The 14274-nt window shown below is 32.4% G+C and overlaps 1 protein-coding gene across 2 annotated transcripts in view; it reads right to left on the reverse strand.

Annotated features, from left to right (window-relative positions):
* Nucleotides 1-5827: 5827 nt before the first annotated feature.
* LOC106463930 (cytosolic Fe-S cluster assembly factor nubp1-like) overlaps nt 5828-14274 on the reverse strand; it is a 19628-nt gene continuing 11181 nt past the window's right edge. For both annotated transcript variants that reach the window (XM_013924027.2, XM_013924019.2), the window contains 4 exons: nt 12193-12303; nt 10888-10990; nt 10166-10249; nt 5828-5997 (listed from right to left, as the gene is read on the reverse strand). In XM_013924027.2, the coding sequence (XP_013779481.1) occupies nt 5954-5997; nt 10166-10249; nt 10888-10990; nt 12193-12303 (342 nt within the window). In that variant the 3' untranslated portion in view covers nt 5828-5953. The remainder of the gene's footprint in view (nt 5998-10165; nt 10250-10887; nt 10991-12192; nt 12304-14274) is intronic.

Here is a 14274-nt window from a genome sequence, read left to right on the forward strand (position 1 = left end):
ACATACTCAAAGGTATATAAATGACACAAATAGTTAAAACAAAGCAAGAAAAAAGAAGAAAAACAAAATCAATATCTGGTTACAGCACCAGAATATTTCTTCATTACTTAGACCAGGGGTCTCCAAACCTTTTTGGCCAGGGGCCAGGAGGTAGATCTTTTTAGGCTTTGCGGGCCAGAGGGGTCGAGATAAAATTAAGTAGGGATGAATACGTGATCAGATTGACTTTTGCTCAATTACATCTTATTTTTTTGTTTTTATAACATTAAAAAATTATATTATTACGTTAATAAACTGTTGGCGGGCCGTAGTTTGGAGACCATGATATTAGTAAAACTGGATCCAAGCAGAAAAACGCAAACCACAATAGCAGAAAAGTACAAGTGTAAATAACTTACAATTTATAATAAATGAAATAGAAACAAAGCTGTTTCACAGTAATAGAACAAACAGCTTGGACTAAAAGAACATACTGTTTAACAGCTTGGACATAACTTTATGCAAATACAGTGTATTATCTCTAGACAAGCTCTACCTTACTTGCAGTTTAGATATCTGAGAAAGAAGTAACCTCATTTAATCCTAAGCCACATCATCAAATGAGACCAGTTAACAAACAATAGGAACTAGTGTTCCTAGTTTCATATTTGAATTTAATAAATGTGCTAAAAAAATGCTGAGAACAGCTCAACAAATTATCCACAAGCAGGTCAGATAAGGTGTACAGACAAGCCCTGAACTTAGCTATATACTCACTCTGTAAGACAGTTTCTAAGGAAAACAATGGTAAGCTCAAGGTTGATCACATTCTATTTATCTAGAACTTATAACAAAGTGTAGAAACTTGTAATAAAAGTTTAAATAAATTATGTGAATAAAGATATATTCATATAGTACGTTATAAGAGGGGTTAGTTTGCATTTAGATATCACACCTGTAAAGTAAAAAAATTAGAAAATGTTTAAACTAAATGTTTCAGATAAGATAAAAAAAAAAAGAAATGAAATATAGGACAAATTATGTGTGCATATGACACCAAAAAAGTTCAGTGATTAATATAATCATGCTGTCATATGCTGGCCAAAATGTATTTAAATACATTTAGATGTAGTATAGAAATACTACATTCCTTACTCTTGTATAGTATGTATATTTAAAATTTCTAAGAAAAAAGAAGAAAAAAAAAAAGGAAATTTATCTAAATTCTTGTCTGGAACTAGTTAAATTAAGTTAATATAATGTGATAAATTCATCCCAAGATGTTATTTTCTGTAGCAGATCCTGTCAAGGAACTTATCTGCTGTTTAACATGATATTATTGTACTGTGTCATATCTTACTCTGTGTATAGAGTATTACTTTATTAATAGCACTGTAGCAAGGATAACTTTGGATTCTCATGATCCACCTTTCTGACTGATCAACTATAGAGCAAGAGAACATAAATTGTGAATACAGTGTTCAGCAGTCTCACACAGATTAAATTTTCGTTTTTTCAGAAGAGCAAACTTGTATCTGAAAGGACCAAGATTTGCTTCTCTGTTTTATTTTGTTCTAACAATCTTGCTACTGATTGTGAGTGCTTCTTCAGATTAATCTGATTATTCTTCAGTGAAATCACGTTTTTGTTTATTAAAATAATGTTTATTTTTCTAACTTCTACTTATCCCACAATAACTTTTTTCCATTGCATAAACAGCTTTTATCTTCACTTCTTTAAATTATTTACTTTTATTTCAAACTTCAGGTGTACTATCGTGTTTCTTTCTCTCCACAATTACAAATTGTTACACTTGTTCTTCCACATACTAAATCGTCGAATTTCTAATTATCCTAGAAATCAGGTTACTGTGTGCTTGGTTTATCCCTGAATTACCACAGCTTAACTGGACTCAACAAAGTTTGGTGCCATCAACCAGGAACTAGTATTGAGGAAGGTATAGTCAATTTATAGTTTGTATTCTTTCAAGTGATGATTATATCTTGTGCTTTTAGTGAGACAATATCCATAAGATGCCTCTGCATTCTGACAAAATCTTTAGCAGAGGAGGAGGAGATCAAGCTGATCTGAAGGTGACCCTGATTGACTTGGAGAAGTTCTCTGTTGAATACTGAGTGCTCTCATATACTTCAGCAGTCATTCCAGAGCTTAATGTTTTATTTATCTGCGGAAATGATTGAACCATATTCTGGCTATTCATGTGCTACTGATAATTTCAGTTTATCTTGAGCAGATCAGCCTAGCTTAAGGACACAGGTGGGAAGCCACCAAAAATTAGCTGAATATACTGATGAGCAGAAATGCTTACAAATGTAAAGTGAACCCCAGCATGGTGGCAGCTAATAAAGAAGATATCTTAGTAAAAAAGAAGTCTGTGTATCATCATTTGAGCATTAAAGACATTATGATCTTGATGAAACTGGATTCGTAGCAATGATGTATGAAATAGTAACTTTGACCAAATTATCTGAGATAAAGAAACTGGCAATGATTGCTGCAGTGGCTTCACCAGAAATGCAGCATTCTCCGACACCTTGTTATGGGAAGTGTCAAATCCACAGATAACATATAGTAGTTTGATTCTGATTAAGTGAATGACAGCAGCATAATGAATCTTCCATGCTTGCTGTGCTAATGACATAGATGAAAAGAGGTTTTGACCCAGGGAAATGTAGAACAATCTCTGTTATAGCTGTAAAAAATCTGATCATTTCCATGTGCTTATACAGAATCCCAAATCCCCTCCTAATAGACAAAATAATCAATAAAAGGCTGAATGGAAATGACAGGCTGTAAGTACTTTTAGGTCTACTTATTTAAATTAGTGAGCCAATTATCAGACCTAGCAACTGATCTGGGAGAAAACACTTGTTATAACTTCAAGTGTGATAGTTAGTATGATGTTCACAGGGCCAAATGTAGATTTGTAGTATCTGTGAAGTTACATGGATGTGAGTTAGTGTTTTCAGTTTATATGGGCACTACTGAAACTTTATCTCACAGTGTATTAGTCACTGCCATGGAAATCAACACTCTCTTCAGTAAACACATATTATTTACTGTGAATGGTTAATAGCTTACAGTACTCAACTTACATCAGTGTCAGTGCAATCACTATATGCACAAGAGTATTTTTTACTTGCTCAAACAGTTATATGTCCAAGAGAAAGACACATTCTAATTATATGTAACTATGGTAGAGTTGTTTTAGAGATACTGGCATGTTCATTGGTACAGTGCATGAAAAAGTAACTGGGCGTCGTAGAGTAGCTGGTGCTACTTCGAATACATTATGCCGTCAAACAAGTACACAGTTGTCAGTATATCCGAAACAGCTGATCAAAGATTGTGCAGACAACTGAAGTACAGATTAGAAGATAAAGCTTGAGAAGATTTTTCCACTGTATCTGTCATAACAGATTAAATATTTACAGAAATGTAAGAAAAATAAACATTATTAACATGCTTAGATAACTTCTGGGGTTTCTGGATAAGTGGTGTTCCTTCTCCTTTTCCCCCAATGCATAGCCTAAGCTGAAATTTACATTTTGTTATATATCTAATTTCCAGCTGAATTCTTTTGACAGTTTTTTTATTTCTATTCTAGTTCTTTTTTTTTTCTCTACAAAAATCCAGCTATTGCTTGGAATTAAGCCCATCTCACACAAGCTGTAGGCAATGAGAGGTTATCCCAGTACTAAACAACAAGATAACAATCAAATACACATATGTACGTCACAAACCATGTGACAGGTTTTGTATGGTCATTTACATGATACAGTTAGAGAAATGTTTTATAAAACTAAAAGATACACAATGGGCTGTCTGCATTCTATCCACCACAGGAAATAAAATACTGAATTTTGGTGTTGTAAGTCTGTAACCTTACCCCTGACTTACTATGGGACAATTACAACTGGAACAACAGGCTTTCAACTTCTCATTATAAAAAGTTTACTAATAATTACAAAAATAAATAAATACAAAAATCTACCTTGATCTAAATAACTTCTTGACATCCCTCCAGAAAAACTTTTATAATTCATCGATTTTTCTAAATAACCATCAATTTGTATTTCTGGTCTCCCAAATTATGGTTAGTATATGATGGAAGAAAGTTGGTCTTATATAGATGTACAAGTTGGTTTTCTATTCAAGCTATTGCTAAAACTAAGAATCCTCCAATTTGTTACTCTTGCTGTAACATCCTACACACGAATAATTGCTTGAGTTATTATGATTTCTGTACTTTCTGCATCTTTCACACTTACTTTATGCTTTGTTGTGAATTGGAAGTAGGCTCAAAAATTTTTTTTCATATAAAATATACCTACGGTATCAAAGAACTTAAATACTATTATAGCACTACCTCTAAATCTACAAAAATGTTTCTTTTTATCTGAGAAGCCATTTCCCTAACTTTGAGAAACAAAGCAAACCTTCTGTCTAGAGTTGTTGTAATCAACAATTATAAACAATTTTTTTTTAGATGTAAAATGTTTCATTTTCAGTTAGAAGTAATGATAGTTTTAGTGTTCTTGTTTTAACAAAGTAAAGGGCGATTCCTACCTCACAAAATTTTTAGAAGACAAAAAACATGTTTTTTTTACAGCTTTCGAAGAAAATAATTAAAACCAAACAGATATTCTTACACTTATACACTCATTAGTCAGCATCGAATACACTGTAGTGCTTATTGTAACTATACAGAATGGGGTCAGTTGTCATAAAAAATGTATTGATACAATGTGAAGTTGCTCTGCAAGTTTTGTTTTAAGTCTGAAACAGTTGTAGATCCTATTATAAGTAGCTTTCAAAAGTTAAACTTTAGATGGTATAGTGCATTTATGAAATATGTACAGGATGTTTATGAAGAGTTGGGCGACTTAATCAATTGATTAGCCATGAGCAGTGATTACATTGATTAGTGTCATGTATTGTTTGTTTTTTAATTTAGCGTAAAGCTACACGAGGGCTATCTGCCATAGCTGTCTCCTAATCTAGCAGTGTAAGACTAGAGGGAAGGTAGCTAGTCATCACCACCCACCACTAACTCTTGGGCTACTCTTTTACCAACGGATAGTGGGATTGACTGTCACATTATAATGCCCCCACGGCTGAAAAAACGAACATGTTTGGTGTGATGGGGATTTGAACCCGCGACCCTCAGATTGCGAGTTGAGCTCCCTAACCACCTAGCCATGCACTTATACATGATAACGAGTTAATCAAAATGATTAAATTAATTAATTGAAATTAGTGTTTCCATTTGTTACTGTTTTTAATTATTCCAACAACGGATTCACCGAAATTATGCTTAACTTGATTTTCACAAAAATAATCAACTGATTGAAATCAGCATTTCTGATTATTGCAACAATCAATTAATCAAGGTTATGCTATTATGTTTCCATGTTGTTAGGCACAAAGCTACAAATTGGGGTACTTGAGCTCTTTCTAATTTTAGCTTTATAGCTTGACGTTGTTCTATTTCTTCAAGTTTGTTCAATGTTGATGATTTGAGGAGGGTTAGTGATCCAAGGGTCTTGGGTACAATTCTTGTTGCTACTAAACTTGCCTATCCTGTCCTTTTTATGGCAAAGCTACTAAAGCTACCTGCCACTGTCACTAATTTTGAACTACTGACTAATGGGAAGGCAACTGACTGGCAGCACCTGTTGCCAATTTTTATTTCTTGATCTGCTGAATAGAAGGAAGGTAACTGGCTGGTTGCACCCACTTCCAACGTTTTTTTGGCTTGTATGTATCATATATCATGGTTTGAGAAAACTGTAGCAATTGATTAATGGGGCCATTCACTGAACAATTTAGAATGAACTATATGTTTATTTATAATTATAAATTGAAGTACAAAACAATTTGTAAATCTAAACAATCATGATAAGGATTTCCGAATATGATACACAACAGATCAGGTGCTTTCTAGTGACATTTAACTGGTGTCCATTATTTCACCTTTGGTAGAGTCCACTATCTCTGGAAAGACAATAAGTGCATGAATTATCATTCATATAACAACACCATGAAAATCTAGATGTTTAGTTATTGCAAAAAAACGACATTCTATTTGATCAAATTGCTCAACATCTAAAATACATTTCTTACATACTTGTGAAAATTACTGCTAGCAGGGTCTAATAGCTTATTTTTATGTATACTTTTGAGTTGGATCTTTGAAAAACACAAGAAGAAGAGGAATTGCATAATGAGCCTTAATATTTAACAAGATTTCCACTTTAATAAATTCAAATTAAACATTTTTCTTAATTTAAACATGTAGTACTTCAGTACAGAGTGTGATTCATAACACTGCTTATAAAAGATGAGCTTTGTGTCATCAAATCAGAATTCAGTGTTATGAATAATATAGAAGGTAATCAATTTGTTCAAGTTATTTTACACATAATAAAATGTCAACTTTACCTATGCAATAGTTGTAGGTGCATGTATTTGTCCAAACTACACACATTTATACTTGGTTCACACAAAACTCCTACAAAGTTACAATTTTCCTACACAGAAAATGTATTTTCTATAGATACCTTCATTCATAGAGAAACTTTACTTGATTATTATTGCCTTCTATATGATCAAATTTTTCACTTCACACTAGCCTTGATACTCCCATCTACCCCTACATGATTAATGTGGTTCAGATGCACTGTAGCATGTAAATAACCATGCAACAACCCTTTGCCAATCCACATGCAGCTAGCTCTTTTGGAATTATTGTGTCTAACCTCACTTTGAGATTAAGCATCAAGAACAAAAACTATGGGAGTGGGGAGGAAGGGTGGGAAGTGTGTGAATGGGGCTAAGTATCTATCAGAAATATATTTTTTGTGTAGGAAGATTATTAATGCCGATAGGATACCTTACCTCCGCTCATACAAAAGCTAGAATCCCACACTGATCTGGTAGATTAACCCACTTCAGAGTATGTCTAAAGAGAGCCCATGGAGTGTGATATCTGTGTGGAGAGGAAACACACTCATGGTAGACCACACCACATCTGAACCAGATATATTCTTCACTCTTGATGAAAAACAGTGTTGTTAAATGGGCAGCAAAGAGGCATATACAATAAATAGCAGAAAGTGTCCCAGGGCAAATCAGGATGCAGAACGTAGCCAGGTAAACAATTCTAGAATAAGCCAGTTGTCCATGTAATGATGTACCTGAAGCCCCTGGGAGTAAATCCATTTGACAAAAGCTTTGACCACCCAACAAAAAATGCAGGGGGTAATGGAAAGACCAAATGGAAGAGCTTGGAATTGATAGACCCAATTACCATGGAAAAATTGAAGAAACCGACGAGATGCAGGTAAGCATCAGACAAGTCAAACTTTGTCATCTGCAAACCTGGAGTGAACACCCATCGAAGTGACAGAAATGACTTCATGGTGAAATGAGGAAGGTCTAAACATGGGTTTGGACAGAAAAGATTGATAATAGGTCACCAGTTTTCTGTCTTTTTGGGGACAACAATCAGAATCTGTGGCTGAGATGAGTCATGGATTCTATAGCACCTGATAAGATGGTGAAAATCTTCCAAATGTGGACACAATTGTACAGCCCAGGCCCCGCAAGTCCTGTATCTACCACATAGTCACTGAAACAGTGTATGGCTGATGGATTAGCAGTGAAAAACATGACCAGATGACTCAAACGCTCTGGCAGAAGGAACTGGCAAGGGGATGGAAAACAGGAATAGGAACAGGGGAAGATTGTAACAGACGAGTACCAAGGGAGGAGAAGAAAGAATGGAGATGGGATGGCTCCACATGAGACTCCAAGGACACCCATTAAAACGGAATGACACAAAAACAAAGCCATGCATAAGACTCTTAAAGATGAGGAGGGCAAATGCACCTATGTCAGAAGGGAATCTCTACCTAACAAATCCCAACAACACAGGAGCCAAGTGTGAAGGGACAGAGCTGAGGAAGACAAATGGGTTAATGTAAACAACAACAGAGAATGCCCATCCTCTGAAAACCCCCTCAGGGGAATGATAGATAACTTTGGACAAAAGGTGAATGGTAGAGAGGTAATGTAGGAGTAGGTTAAAGATAAACTAAAACAGAAATATTGAGTATGTGAAAAAATGAATTGAAGTATCCAGGTCCAAACCCCAAACTGTGAATAAAGAATCCAATTGTTGAGAATCCAAACAAGGATTTGAATCTCGATAACAGGCCAAAGAATGAGTGTCTGAAGTGCGATGGGAGGTGACGCATACTAATGTAATTGCCTTGCAAAACACTCAGCATGAACCTGAATATTAGGGAAGGAAAGAAACACAAAATATTCAGGAGAAAGTGTGTCATGTACCAAAAAAGGAGGCAGTACATACGACACAGGGGATAAGGACAAAATGTAATAAACCTGCGTAACCAAGTCCAGAAACTTTGACGAAAGTCTAGGTGCATCAATCTCATCTGCATTAGAGTGCATGGCAAATGAAGGGGGAAGATAAAGGCTGTCTTTATTCTCCCATCCAGTATCCCTAGGTAAGGGAGAACTGGTTGAGAGACAGGAGAACCCTCAGTCTGCAGGAGCAACTCAATTTCAAGGCTAATGAGTGCTGAAACCCCCACTGCCAATAAAATAGCATCTGTGGTCACAGCCACTATTGGTGAAGGGTTGTTGCATCATTATTTACATGCTACAGTGCAGCTGAACCACGTTAAACAGGTGGGGGTAGGTGGTGAGTGAAAAATATGAGCATATAGATGGTAGTAATAATTAAGGAAAGCTTTTATGTGAGAGGAGGCAAGGTATCATATCAGAACTTCTGTTTACATGTAGAAGAATTTGGCTCTTATAGAATTTAAAGAAACATTTACACACACACACACATATATATATATATATATATAGATGTTATTTTGTTCACACAGAGTCTTACCAAAAATCTTGTATACATATACAGGAATTCTTCTCATATGGAATTTATAGAAACATCTACATACATATACACATTTTGTTCACATATAACTTCCACCAACTATTATATACATGCAATAAAAGTAACAATAACATTCAATAAATGATGATTAGAGACACTGGCATATTTTGCAGTCATCTGTAGTACTTGCTATACCTAACTAGGTTTAGCTGATACTTTGTTACAGGTTAAAATTTTAGTAGGCTTCCAAATGGATATTTTAAGAAGGAAAATATTCTGACTAGTCAATATTTCAAGAAACTATTAATTACTATTAAAAAACAATCTACATGGATATATATAGCTTATAATTTGCTCTATCTAATTGTATTTAAATATTGGCTATAGTTATGTTCAAAACTGAGCTTCAATAATAATTGTTCAGACCACCTGCAATGACATCATAAACAGGGTGGCAACAAAGAGTTGTAGTAATAAAACCACTAAGAATTAAAATCCTGAGAGAATATCAGCATTAATATTCTCATTGGATGATAATATTTTTAGTAAATATAAACCTATATTTTAGGTGTTGAGTGCATACCTGTATATCAAGTTTAGAATAACAATTCTAATGTATTTTAAACTTGATATTTTGCCATCTTTTAACATTTTAATATTTAGTGTAATTCACAAAGAAAAATTAATAGTGTTCCAACTTTCATATCTCTGTACCTTTGAGGTGTCACACTGTAAACAGGTGCATTTATAGATTCATAAAAACAAATTTTTGTCTATCACAGGAGGTGCTCTTTATTCCAGATAAGGTAATAGATAATAACAACAGTAAAAATAAAAAATTACAATATATTTTTTCATGTGTTCTTCAGTGAAATGCTCCCTTTTGGATTAAATCTACAGATTAAATTCTACAAGAGGTAAATATTTTTCCAAAAAGTGTCCAAAAGGTACAGGAATAATTTTGGGAAGGAAAGTGAGAAAAAAAAAGGTAAGAAAATGAAAAGGTGCAATATAAAAAATAAGAAAAAGAAACTGTTGATGACTTTGAGTTATGATGCTGAAGCCATGTAACTACGATGTTGTTGTTAATATAACATATGGTGAAATTATTGAAGAATTTTAGAAGCCTTGACTGAAGGGTATGGGAAAAATATGCAATTTTAAAAAATAATATTTACCCCTGTAATTCCAGAAAGTGTTTCTGATCTCACAGTTTTTAATTAAATAACTTACTTTTATATACCATATGGTATGCTTTGGCTGCAGGAGAGTCCGGAACTTCCCTAAGAAATGACTTTCCTTCATCACAACATTTACCTATAAGTACAAAATTATTAAAATGGAGTTTGTACTAATATTTTAACATCAGTGTCAACTTGCTTCATGAAGCAATGTTATGCGAAAATTTAAGGTAGAAATTTAGACCATTTTTACAAAATTTGTACCTATTTTACAATTTGATCATATCGTTAATTGATCATTTTTATTCCATATGTAATTAAAAAAAACATACTTAATAGCTCCCCATTCATTTCAATCAGTAGTTTTGTGTATGCAAAATTATCACCTACATGATGTTTGGTTTAGATGAATATAATTAGTAAGGTGAAACTGAGTATACAATGTTTCAAGGATACATAGTAAATGAATATTGTATAATCTTCAACTTCCAAAGCATAAATTATATTGGGCAATGGTCTACAATCTACTCTAGTGTGCATCATAAGTAGTTTATTTCTCATTTTGTCCACAAACTAAAGCACTTTTACAATGAAATAGCAACTCTTAAAGGTCTTATTATCATTCTAATGTACATTTGTGTCATACATCTGCATTAAAAATAGGTCAAAGCTATGTTATTATGTAATGAGTTTTCAATATATCTTTTGTTAAATCTCAAGAATGTTTCTGCTAAAGGTTTTTAAAATTAGTAAAAAACATATCGAAGAATTCACCTATTTGAGGATCCAATGGAATTTTACCAAGAAATGGAACATTCAAGTCAGCTGCCATTTTATCTGCTCCTCCCGTTGTAGGAGGGAAGATTTGGGACTCTGTCTGGTGGTAAAAACAATGAAAAATTGAAAGAAAATCATATTTTAAATTCTTAAAAAACAACAACAAACAAACAAAGGGGAACAGAAACATTTCTTAACCATTTAGGTGTGTACTTTTTTCAGTCTTATCATGGTCGGATAATTCAGGTTAAGGCTTATGATACAATATTATAATGTTTCATAAGACTTGAATTTTCAGAAGACAATTTGATATAACTTTACTTGACAAGCTGTGACTTGGTGATAAATTCAAAAATAAACAAACAGCACACACTTCACTTGTTTTCAAAATAATATATATATATAAATATATATATACACACACACACACACACATATATTTGGAACTAGTTAAACGTATGTACAACAAATTCTTTATATTATAGATATTATAAGCATATCATAAACACTATATATAGTTCTCTTCTTGTCAAAAGTCCATTTATGCCTATTCAATTGCTTTAGAATTTCAGTTAACAAGCCGAACTACTTTTCTCTATTTCTAGTGCACTAGTATTCCATGTATAATTCACTTACAATTATAGTGTGAGTTACCACAGTCGTATATTGCTCTTCCAATAATTGTGTGGTCCTCGTACTTCAGATATTGTCTGTTCCTTTTGTTAAAGTGCATTCAGGCTGGATCAATTACTTTAGAACTTGCTTTGACAGAATAAACTATACTTCTCATCTCTTTTAAAAGTATTAGTTTTACTCTAACATATTAATCATTAGGCCTTTCACTCCTATGGCAATTAACTTTACATTTAATTTTTCTTTGGCCGAACTTTCACTTTCTTGTGTGCTCTGTCTGTCTGCTGTTCCCACTCATCTCACACTATTTATATATTTACCACTTAATCATCTGCTCGTCTTCTAGAAATCTCCGTATCCTCAACATCAATAAATTTCATGAGATGTTTGATAGCCTCAACATCAATGAATTATCAACACAACGTACAATTCTTACCAAGTTATGTAACTAAACTTGTCTTAATGTTTACTTTAAAATAATTGCTCTCAATTCTCTTGTTATGAAAAAAACTAAAAAAATCATGAAATATTCACTCACAAAATAAATAAATTAACAATACCTACACTAAACAGTCTTTTATATCATGATATTGTGTTTTTACATATTGTTATATACCAGTTGATCAAAACAAGTCAGTTTTTACTTGAATGCAATAAATCCAACCTTACCTTACATTTTGGGCATACAAATCCACTCATATTTTCAATGACTCCTATTATTGGAATGCCAACTTTCTGGCAGAAATTTATTTCTTTTCTGACATCAAGTAATGAAATCTCCTATGAATAATGAAGACTAAACTTTAATGTTGATTATAATTTCTAGGAAACACAATAAAAGTTTACATATCTCTAAGATGTTTGTTATACTAAATGTCAGTTCTGCAATCCAAAAACATATGTAAAATTTGTGTTTGAGGAATTTATAAAAAAAAAAGTTAAATAAAACAATTAATAAAATTGTAAAAGATGTAACTAAATAGTTTTATGTACTAAATAACATTCTGACAACCTGCTGAAACACTGTTTTTAATGTTTTAAACCACATAATCACAGTTAAGCTATTTTATACCATATTTTTTATGTAAAGTTCATGATAATGGTATTTTACCTCATTATTCACCTTGATGTTCATGAAGATAGCATAGTATTAGCTTATATGTATAACCAGGTGTCTGTATTAAACCCTTAACACTGAGGACTTGATTATTCTCAATTATCATTAAAAATACATTATTTTGTGAAAGAAAATTAAAAAAAATTATAATTTCCTAAACAAAGTTTTTAGGATTTGTTATACCTTCTCCAGGAGCTAACATGGCAGTTGGATAATAAAGCTGAAATATTTTCAACTTGATTGTCAAGTGTTTGGAAAAATGTTAAATTAATGCAGTAACTGGACTCATTCCACATGGCAGTAGATACCAAAGAGTAACAAAACTACACAACTAAGAAATATCTATAATTGATGATTTTGACAACTGTTAACTTTTAGAGAAGACCACTTTCCATTTTATAGCCTTAAAATTTTCCTCATTTTAATGGATCATTTTCTGAACAAAATAAAAATAAGCCATCCCATTAGTCATCATTTAAGTCAGTATGAACATTTCATTCCAGTTCTTAAGATATTTTTTCTAATACTGAACCGAGTTTCATTTAATTGAATAATCATAACCGAGTTCTACTTTTCAAATTTTCTTTTCATTTCTGAGATGCCAGAAACATGATCTGCCAAAGTTTATGCACATCAGGAGTAAAGGTCATTAATGAGTTTAATGCAAGAAACCACATGGATGTATGATGACTGAAGCAAAAACAAATGTACACAAGAAATGGTAATAACATGGATTCTATCAACATGATGTTAACCAGGAAATTACAAAACTTTATTGTTGAGATTAAAAACTGTACTTAAATATTTCATAAAGTTTGGTATTAGATAAGAATTTCTGTTGCCTTACGTCTTTAAATATTTAACATCATTATACAAGTGAATAAGTGCATTTAATATGAAAAATTCATAAACCTACTTTTTTTTTAATTAACTCTTTCAGCACAGGCTCAGTGCTTGTTATAGTTTTTATGCTATAACTTTTAAATTAGTAAGCAAAGGATAACAAAATTTGGCAGATTATCAGTAAACATTACAATGCTTTCATTAGGCAAAATATTTATTAAGTCCTAAGGTTTATAAAGCAATGTTTTTCTCATGTCTATTTTTCTTTTCACATCTTGCCTATCTATCATGCAAAGTAATATTAAATTTAAGATTAAAAATACTTTTATGCATCAGAAAATTTTTAAATTTCACATGCGAAATCTGTATAATGTCAAGATAGTTATCAAACGTTTCTTAAGAAAAAACTTTATATTTTATTTGTTATTTTCAGTAATTAATCTCTGTACAGGTTTGGTAGATTTGATCAATCTCGCAACCACCATAAAAAATTAGGAAATAAATATAAATTATGCCTCTTTCATTCTAGAATGACTACAAATTATAAAACAAAAACAAATATTTATACTAAATAGATTAAATATCATCACATTAATACATTTATTATTTTTATTGTATTGACCTTTCAGCCATGCCTGGTTAACAATACAGAAGTTACAATGACGTAGCTCACGTGCACTCGTGTTACCGTATCAAGTAACATAAAACTGACCTTTGTCTTTGCCGTGTTTTAGTCGACTAGTATTTTGTAAAATGCAGTCACATTTCAATTATTATACATTATATATGTA

This window comes from Limulus polyphemus, unplaced genomic scaffold (genome assembly GCF_000517525.1).
Source record: "Limulus polyphemus unplaced genomic scaffold, Limulus_polyphemus-2.1.2 Scaffold56, whole genome shotgun sequence".
Lineage (NCBI taxonomy): Eukaryota > Metazoa > Arthropoda > Merostomata > Xiphosura > Limulidae > Limulus > Limulus polyphemus.